Here is a 10202-nt window from a genome sequence, read left to right on the forward strand (position 1 = left end):
ACGAAGAGAGGTTGACTGAGCTCAGACTTTTTTCACTGGAAAAAAGGAAGAGAAGGGACCTAATTGAGGTGTACAAGATAATGAAAGGCATAGATAGAGTTGATAGCCAGAGACTTTTTCCCAGGGCAGAAATTGTTAACATGAGGGGGTCATAGTTTTAAGCTGTTTGGCGGAAAGTATAAAGGGGATGTCAGAGGCGGGTTCTTTATGCAGAGAGTTGTGAGAGCATGGAATGCGTTGCCAGCAGCAGTTGTGGAAGCGAGGTCATTGGGGATATTTAAGAGACTGCTGGACATGCATATGGTCACAGAAATTTGAGGGTTCGTGCATTAGGTTTACCTTACATGAGGATCAATGGTCGGCACAACATCCTGAGCTGAAGGGCCTGTTCTGTGCTGTACTGTACTGTTCTATGTTCTATGTGTATCCCTCCCCAGACCTTTGACCTCACCTCCCAGTGAACCTGAAATCAGCAGATTCTCTGGGAAACCCACTCCACTGGGGACAATGATTATCACCAATTCGCCCCCTCTTGTGATTGTCCACCCTCTTCAAAAGGCCCCCTTACCCTCCACCCTATCTTCAATAGCTTTGGCACAGACATACCCAGTCCTGCTACCTTTACTGATCAGTTGCCACTCCAACTAGTGGTGAAGTCCATCAACCAGACAGCAAAGGCTTGGCTTTTAGACTTCACAGCTTGCAATAGATTCTTGACTTCCAGATTCCCATGCCTTTCTGTTCAACTCTGGCAGGTCATGGTCTTACGAACAATCAAGTCAAAATCCAGGCTATGGAGTTAGAAATGCTGGTGAATGTTGTTGATCAAATGAGAGACAATCTTGACACACAAAGTGTTGTGATGCAAAACAAGTTTAAATCGTGTCATATCAATTCAATGATCAGAGCCAAAAGCACAAGATACATTTCTGATAACATATATTGCTTGCGAAATCCTAAGACTTCATTAATACAACAGCCAATTTGCAGTGATTCATTGCTTTGGTGCAGATAATAAGTAAAGAACTTTTTTTTAATACAACATGCAAACTACAATTTTCAGCTGACTTTCTCATTCTTTTTAAAAAGCACAAAATTTTTCAGATGCAACACAAGTAACAGGTTTGGCACAATGATTGGTTAAATGTATGATTACGTTTACAAACCACACTATGGAATGTTGGAAAAGCAGAAAAGGCTTGTGTTTGAAATTCCCAAATTCCATTTAAATATGCTTTTTAAACTGACCTTTTTGCTATAAAATACACATTATACAAGAAAACATTTCTATTTTTAAAGGAGTTTAATTTGCATATTTAATCAAAATAATATTTAATAAAATGCACATCAGGATAGTAGGCTAAATTCCCTGATACAATGCTTCCAATGAGAAGCCATGCTTTAAAATGTTGGAATGGGAAAACAAGCACTATACTGACATAGCTCTATCGCTGAATGCATTCCCGTGAAGTGTGGCTATTTGCCAGGAACTTGCAATTAGCAAATTCACTCAAATGTTGCATTTGTTTGCGCCAGCGCAGTAGTTTGGTTGACAAGGAGTTAAAACTTATTCCATTTCACTACACTGTTCCATATGGTACCATTTCAAAACAGCATTAATCCATTGCGCCTGCGCAAAAAGTCTGTATTTTATAATACTGCACAAACACAAAAAAATTGCACCAAGGAACTGTGCAGGAATAAATTAAGCAAAACTCCCTTTACTCTGGTGGAATAGTTAAAGTCTAATCAATCCAGAGAATTTTGTTTTTATAAAAAATACTTTTCTTGAATTCCTTCCAAGGTAATAGATTTTACTGATGTGAGAAATACACTTCCTAAATACTTTGAACTTTGTAAGTTAGTTAGAAAGAGTAGATGAAAATTAGCACTACAGAGGTACATTATCAAGATTGGCATGTGGTAATAGGTTTCTATTGCAAATTGGTGAAAAGTAGTGATGGAATGCCAAATTGAACTGGTTTCATCTCCAGTAAGTGAATCAATTGGATACAGATCTTCATAATATGTCAATCGAGGCTTATAATAGGCTAAATTGTTTAGTATGTCTGAAAGAAAATGCACAAGTAGAACATATATGCAATCTGGCATTGCAGGGAACATAAAGCAATACATTAGTTGCCTGAGACTTACCATTTTTAACCTATGTAGTAGATTAATATGCACCTTGGAAAACTTACTAATGAACATAGACCATTTGCCATGTTGATTAATGGAAAAATAGCAACAGAGAAAAATTCTCTACAATTTGCAGGTGGAGTAGTAAATGACAAGAGAAAAAAAAAAGGAAAGTTCAAAAGTTCAAGTTTAAAATTTTCAGTGGCAACTTTTAAAGAAAACTATTTTATAAAACATGTTGAATTTCCTCTCCTAGTCCAATATGATTCTTAACAAAATCTTTCAGTTCAATGCCCTGACAGATTTATCTTGGAAGACTTGATGATTTTGCATTAAGTGCAGTTCACAGAGGCCGTTTAAATGCTGAGACGGAATTTCAAGGAATGATTTGTCTCATGTCAGCAGAGTTTTGATTGGTTGATTCTTTCAGCATTTCCTTACCTACTGTAGAAAATGGAACCACCACAAGTGAGTGCAATGATATCAGGCATGTTTATTTTAAGCCCTGGTCCTCCATGTATATATTAAAAAGAATATGTTGCATATTCCAGTAAGATTGTGGAACAAACAGTCTTTGAAATCGTGCGAAAATAATCTTGATAATTCGACACATTGTCCAGTATTCAAGAACAAGGTACTCTCTCAATACTCTCTTAATTCAGCTCAAATGTGAATCAAGTTGTTATATCTTTCAAAGGACAATTTCATTACCATTTTCCAGGAATAGGCACACCACACTCATACCATCCCACGTAATAATTAGATGTCCCACCAAATTTCCCAAATCCACCAATCAGGCCAAATGACACTGGCTCTTGGCGATAACTCCGATAATAACCTAAAAAAAATCCATATCACAAATCAGTTATTGAATTAAATGGTATTAAATTTAATTATTTTTAACTGTTTTTTAAAATTTCTTATTTTTACAATTTTGTTAAGACAAAGTACTGTAGATGCTACAATCTGAAACAAAAGATCTCTCTGGCCTTAGCCTTCGGCAGTGTTTATTTATTCATTTTAAGGGATGTGGTGGTGCTCATCACACCAATATTTATTGCCGATTTCAGGTTTGTCCTTGAGAAGGTGGTTGTGAGCCAAGTATTCCAGTGAAACTCAACAGGTGTTTGAGAAACAGAACCTCATCATTAGTTTAGATATCTCAGAACCTTTCAGATGTAACAATGAATTGAAAAATTTCAACCCTTAATCACTGCAATTTTGTTTTCTTTGCATGTTTTGGTCTTTGTCTAGTTTTCCCCTCGATTTAAAGATGCTCGCTGTACATCATGTTGCTATTCACACCCTGTCTCAAACTTATTTACTTCAAGGTCTTTTCCCTAAGGTGGGAAGTTTAAAACTAGGGGGCATATTTTTAAGGTGGGAGGAGAAAGATTTAAAAAGGACATGAGAGACAATGTTTTTACACAGAGTGGTTAGTGTCTGGAATGAACTGCCAGAGGAAGTGGTGGATGCAGGTATAGTTACAACATTGAAAAGAAATTTGGATAAATATGTGAACAGGAAAGGTTTGGAGGGATATGGGCTATATACAGACATGTGGGACTAGTTTAGTTTGAGAACATGGTTGGCATGAACTAGTTGAACCAAAGGGTCTGTTTCAATGCTGTAAAACTCTGTGACTCTATAAATGAAATATAGCTCTCTTTTAAATATGCAAGACTGTTTTGTCATTCAACCACTCTATCAGAGACCCCCCACTTTTGTTATGTCTCTATCCTTTCCCATTTCACCTGCTTAAAACTTTTGCAATTTTAATTATTCCCAATTCTGATGAGAAGTCATTGATCTGAAAAGTTAACACACACTCTCTCTCTCCACAGATCCAAAGAGATTTGACAAATACATTAAGAGCAAGAGGCTAACTAACGAGAGGGTAGACCTCTTAAAGATCAAGGAGGTTGTCTTTGCGTTGAACCTTAGGAAATGGGAGAGATACTAAATGAATATCTCACATTGTTTTTACTGTGGAGAAAGAAATGTAGGGAAATAAACTTTGATGTTTTAAAAACAGTTCACATTACAGAAAAGGAACATCAGGAGGAACTTAGTGTGGAAACAGGCCCTTCAGCCCAATAAGTCCTCACCGACCCTCCGAAGAGCAACCCACCCAGACCCATTCCCTTACATTTACCCCTTCACCTAACACAATGGGCAATTTAGCATGGCCAATTTGCCTAACCTGCACATCTTGGGACTGTGGGAGGAAACCGGAGCACCTGGAAGAAACCCACGCAGACAATGTGCAAACTCTACACAGACAGTTGCCCGAGGTGGGAATTGAACCCAGGTCCCTGGCACTGTGAGGCAGCAGTGCTAAGCACTGTGCCACCGTGCCGCCCATAGAGATGGATAAATCTCCAGGACCTGATCTAATGTATCCCAAAATGTTGTGTGAAGTAAGGGAGGAAATTGCAAGACCTTTTGCAGAAATATTTGTATCATGTATAACTACAGGTGGGGTGTCTGATGACTGGAGGGTGGCTAATGTTTTACATTTGTTTCAGAAAGGTTGTAAGGAGAAACCAGGGAACTATGGACCTGTGAGTCTGACTTCGGTTGTAGGTAAGTTGTTGGAGGTAATTATAAAAGATAGGATTTATGGACATTTGGAAAGGCAAAAATTGATTAGGGATAGTCAGCATGGCTTTGTACAAGGAAAATCATGTCTCACAAACCTGTTTGAGTTTTTTGAGAGAGTTACCAAAGAGATTGATGATGGCAGAGCAGTCGACATTGTTTACTTTAGTAAAGCATTCAACAAGGATGTGTGTGGTAGACTAATTAGTAAAGTTACATCACATGAGATTCAGGGTGAATTTGCCAATTGAATATATAATTGGTTTAATGGCAGGAGACAGAGAGTGGTGGTGGAGGATTGCTCTTCAGACTGGTGGCCTGTGGCCAGTGATGTTCTACAGGCATTGGTTCTGGGTTCTATTTTGTTTGTCATTTATAAATGATTTGAATGAGAATATGGGAGGCATGGTTAGTAAACTTGTGGACGACACCAAAATTGGTGACACAGTAGACAGTGAAGAAGGGATCTTGTTCAAATGGGTCAAAGAGTTGAAATGGAGTTCAATCCAAGGTATTGCATTTTGGTACAACAAAGCAGGGTAGGGCTTATACACTTAATGAGAGAGCCCTGGATAGAACAGAGGGACCTAGGGCTGCAGTTACATAATTCTTTGAAGTTTATGTCACGTTTAGACAGGGTGGTTAAAAATGTGTTTATCACGCTTGCCTTCATTGCTCAGTTCTTTGAGTAAAGGAGTTGGGAAGTGAGGTTGCATGGGACATTGGTGAGACCTCTTCTGGGATTCTGTGTCCAGTTCTGGTCACCCACTTATAGGAAGGACATTATCAAGTTGGAGAGGGTCCAGAAGCGATTTATTGAGGTGTTGCTGGGTATGGAAGGTTTGAGTTCTTAAAAAAAAGGTGGATCGACTGGGACATATTTTCACTGGAGAGTGCGAGGTTGAGAGGAGACCGTATAGAAGTTTATAAAATAATGAGGGGTATAGATAATGGTTAATGTGGTTAATGGTAGTTGTCTTCCCCCTAGGATGGGGGATTTCAAGACTAGGGGGCATATTTTTAAGGTGAAACTGAGAGAGATTTAAAAGCATCATGAGGGGCAAATCTTTTACACAGAGGGTGGTTCACGTATGGAATCAATTTCCTGAGGAAGTGATAGATGGGGGTACAATACAATGTTTAAAAAATATTTGTTGAAGCTTTATTGCTGGAACAGCACAGCAGGTCAGGCAGCATCCAGGGAACAGGAGATTCGACGTTTCGGGCACAGGCCCTTCTTCAGGCCTGTGCCCGAAACGTCGAATCTCCTGTTCCCTGGATGCTGCCTGACCTGCTGTGCTGTTCCAGCAATAAAGTTTCAACTTTGATCTCCAGCAACTGCAGACCTCACTTTCTCCTTAAAAAATATTTGGATAAGTACATGAACAGGAAAGGTTTGGAGGGATATGGGCTAGACACAGGCAGGAGGGGACAAGTTTAGTTTGGGATTATGGTCAACATGGACTGGTTGGACTGAGGGGTCTGCTTCCATGCTCGAAAACACATTGGCTATTTCCCACATCTCATTTTTTTAGTTCAACACTGATTATCTAAAAACGTATCTAATTTAAATGCTACTGATGCTGTAATACAAATATAGCTATACATCTTTATGTTGCTAAATTTACATATAAAGAATTCCAGACCATAAACTAAGTGGATGGTAAGATCAGACCATATCTGTAGTCACTCTCTTGGGTTGGTCACCAGGTAACGAGTATTTGACTAGCAAAGATTATCATGATGGTAATGCAGGGATTGAACATGAACATACATCATTCCATTCTAATACATTCATAACTGGCATCCATAAAGTAACTTAAAAATCATAGCTATAAAGACTCATCACAAAATCTGAATATTTTTACACACCAGGTCAGTGTAATTAGTGCATTCTCTCAAAAAAAATTTGTTCTCCACAATTTTTGTGATTACCTGGGATGATTGGCAGAGATTCTGGATACTCATGCGTTCCTGTCCTTCCTTCCAGAAATGAATCAACAAATTGGCAGTGGTCCTCCCCTTTTCCCCAAGCATCAGCAATGCTGTAAAACATATCTGGAAGAGATGAGGAAGTATAAGTGACTCTGACAATTGTGTTGGCACAGACAAAGAGTTCAATTTACGATACATGTGTTGGAATAGTTTTAAACTGTTTAGTTGAATTGAAACCATCAAACTGAGACTAGAAAATCTTCATAGCCCCATCATCTTCACAAATACATGAACATGTGTAAATAAGTCTTGGCGATTAGCTGAGACACAGAGTAGGAGATTGATAGTCCCAGAGGTCTGGCATGTTCTTCTTAATACAAAGTCAGCTCTCCATTCCATCTTTGTCATCATGCTGAAAAGTGAAAAACTTGAAGACTTGCAAAAAGTGAGCAAAGAAAAGTAATCCATCCTTTACTGTTCTTGTATATGTTTCAAGGTGCAAAACTGGCATGGTAACAATAGAACACGATTCGAAATTCTCCACAGAAATCTATATTGTGAAATTTTGTTATATGCAATCATGTGCAAACCAACAGAGGAACTGGCTAAATGTGGATTCTCTACCCTTTTTGTAACATTATTTTAGTATCACTTACAAGCAGGCTAAGACTTTTGATCCAATCTTGCTCATCCATCTATTCCCCTCTGCACTTCTAAGAACCACGGGCCAGATTTTTCAGGTAATGGCAATTGCGAGTAGACTGCCACTCTGGACTTCCTTTTTCTTCATATAAGAAAGGAGCTCCACATTCTGGAAAGGTGATTCTGTTCAGGTCTCCCTCAAATGTGGAGCCGTACTTCTAATCTGACAGTTCTTGCATAGTGTGGAACTGTCAGGGGAAAGTAGACCACACCCATGTTTCACAGCAGTTACCTGCCATATTCTGAAATTATATGCCCAACAGCCACTTTGATAGCTGTTGTCAAAGGACAAGTATATAAGGTAAGTGTGGGCAGGCTTTAATGGTGTAGTACCTCTAATCCAAAAAGCCTGGCTTCAAGAGTCTACTGATGACCATAAAATCATTGTCAATTATCAGAAAAACCCATCTGGTTCACTAATGTTGCTCAGGGAAGGAAATCTGCTATTCTTACCTGATCTGACCTTCAAGTGACTCCAGACCCAATAGCAATGTGGTTGGCACTCAATACTCCTCTGAAATAGCCTAGCAAGCCAATCAGTTGTACCAATTGTGAACAAGTCTCAAAGAGGTGAAACTGGACGGATCACCTGACATCGACCTAGGTATCAGAAAAGGCAATGGCAGAAACAGCCCTGTTGACCCTGCAAAGACCTCCGTACTAACATCTGGAGGCCAGTACCAAAATTGGGATAGCTGTTTCACAGACTAATCAAACAACAGCCTGACATAGTCATGCACGGGGAATCCTACTTCACAGACAATGCCCCAGACACCACCATTACCATCCCCCACTACCATCCCTCAATACGTCTTGTCACAATGACAGGATAGACCCCGCAGAGGTGGTGGCACAGTTAGGAAGGCGGGGCTCTAGGAATCCTCAACATTGACTCTGAGCCTCATGAAGTGTCATGGCTTCAAGTTAAACATAGGCAAGGAACGTTCTGCTGATTACCACATACCATCCTTCCTTAGCTGATGAATCAGCACTCCTCTATGTTGAACAATATTTAGAGGAAACACTGAGGATGGCAAGGGCACAAAATGTACTCTGGGTGGGAAATTTCAATGTCCATCACCAAGAGTGGCTTGGCGGCAGTACTACTGATTGAGCTGGTCATGTTCTGAAGGACATAGCTGCTAGATTGCGTCTGTAGCAGGTGGTGAGGGACCAACAAGAATGAAAAACATTCAGAGTTTGAGAGAAGATTTGTAGCTTGGGTGCTCGTTGTTGTGGTTCTGTTCGCCGAGCTGGGAATTTGTGTTGCAGACGTTTCGTCCCCTGTCTAGGTGACATCCTCAGTGCTTGGGAGCCTCCTGTGAAGTGCTTCTGTGTTGTTTCCTCCGGCATTTATAGTGGTTTGTCTCTGCCGCTTCCGGTTGTCAGTTCCAGCTGTCCACTGCAGTGGCCGGTATATTGGGTCCAGGTCGATGAGTTTGTTGATAGAATCTGTGGATGAGTGCCATGCCTCTAGGAATTCCCTGGCTGTTCTCTGTTTGGCTTGTCCTATAATAGTAGTGTTGTCCCAGTCGAACTCATGTTGCTTGTCATCTGCGTGTGTGGCTACTAGAGATAGCTGGTCATGTCATTTCATGGCTAGTTGGTGTTCATGGATACAGATCATTAGCTGTCTTCCTGTTTGTCCTATGTAGTGTTTTGTGCAGTCCTTGCATGGGATTTTGTATACTACGTTGGTTTTGCTCATGCTGGGTATCGGGTCCTTTGTCCTGGTGAGTTGTTGTCTGAGAGTGGCTGTTGGTTTGTATGCTGTTATGAGTCCTAGTGATCGCAGTAGTCTGGCTGTCAGTTCAGAAATGTTCTTGATGTATGTTAGTGCGGCTAATCCTTTGGGTTGTGGCATGTCCTCATTCCGTTGTCTTTCCCTTAGGAATCTGCTGATGAAATTGCAGGGGTATGCGTTTTTGGCGAATACATTGTAGAGGCGTTTTTCTTCCTCTTTTTGCAGTTCTGGTGTGCTGCAGTGTGTTGTGGCCCTTTTGAACAGTGTCTTGATGCAACTTCATTTGTGTGTGTTGGGGTGGTTGCTTTCGTAGTTCAGGACTTGGTCTGTGTGTGTTGCTTTCCTGTATACCTTTGAGGTGAATTCTCTGTTCGGTGTTCTCTGTACCATCACGTCTAGGAATGGGAGTTGGTTGTCCTTTTCTTCCTCTCTAGTGAATCTGATTCCTGTGAGCGTGGCATTGATTATCCGGTGTGTGTTTTCTATTTCTGTGTTTTTAATGATTACAAAGGTGTTATCCACATGGTGGCACAGTGGGCGGCACGGTGGCACAGTGGTTAGCACTGTCGCATCACAGCGCCAGAGATCCGGTTTCATTCCCGCCTCAGGCGACTGACTGTGTGGAGTTTGTACATTCTCCCCGTGTCTGCGTGGGTTTCCTCCGGGTGCTTCGGTTTCCTCCCACAGTCCAAAAATGTGCAGGTTAGGTGAATTGGCCACGCTAAATTGCCTGTAGTGTTAGGTGAAGGGGTAAATGTAGAGGAATGGGTCTGGGTGGGTTGCGCTTTGGCGGGTTGATATGGACTTGTTGGGCTGAAGGGCCTGTTCACACTGTAAGTAATTTAATCTAATCTATATCTGACCCAGAGTTTGGGTTGAATTTGCAGTAAGACTGTTTGTTCTAATCTTTGCATTACAGCTTCTGCTATGAGTCCAGAGATGGGTCATAGAGTCATAGAGATGTACAGCATGGAAACAGACCCTTCGGTCCAACCCGTCTATGCCGACCAGATATCCCAACCCAATCTAGTCCCACCTGCCAGCACTCGGCCCATATCCCTCCAAACCCTTCCTATTCATA

The 10202-nt window shown here is 40.8% G+C and overlaps 1 protein-coding gene across 1 annotated transcript in view; it reads right to left on the reverse strand.

Annotated features, from left to right (window-relative positions):
* Window positions 1-855: 855 nt before the first annotated feature.
* Window positions 856-10202, reverse strand: part of fndc1 (fibronectin type III domain containing 1) — a 355166-nt gene continuing 345819 nt past the window's right edge. Inside the window, exons 21-22 of the mRNA XM_043696167.1 lie at window positions 6676-6798; window positions 856-2977 (exon numbers count right to left, since the gene is read on the reverse strand). Coding sequence (XP_043552102.1) covers window positions 2847-2977; window positions 6676-6798 — 254 coding nt within the window. The 3' untranslated portion in view covers window positions 856-2846. The remainder of the gene's footprint in view (window positions 2978-6675; window positions 6799-10202) is intronic.

The sequence above is a fragment of the Chiloscyllium plagiosum genome, chromosome 9, assembly GCF_004010195.1.
Source record: "Chiloscyllium plagiosum isolate BGI_BamShark_2017 chromosome 9, ASM401019v2, whole genome shotgun sequence".
NCBI lineage: Eukaryota > Metazoa > Chordata > Chondrichthyes > Orectolobiformes > Hemiscylliidae > Chiloscyllium > Chiloscyllium plagiosum.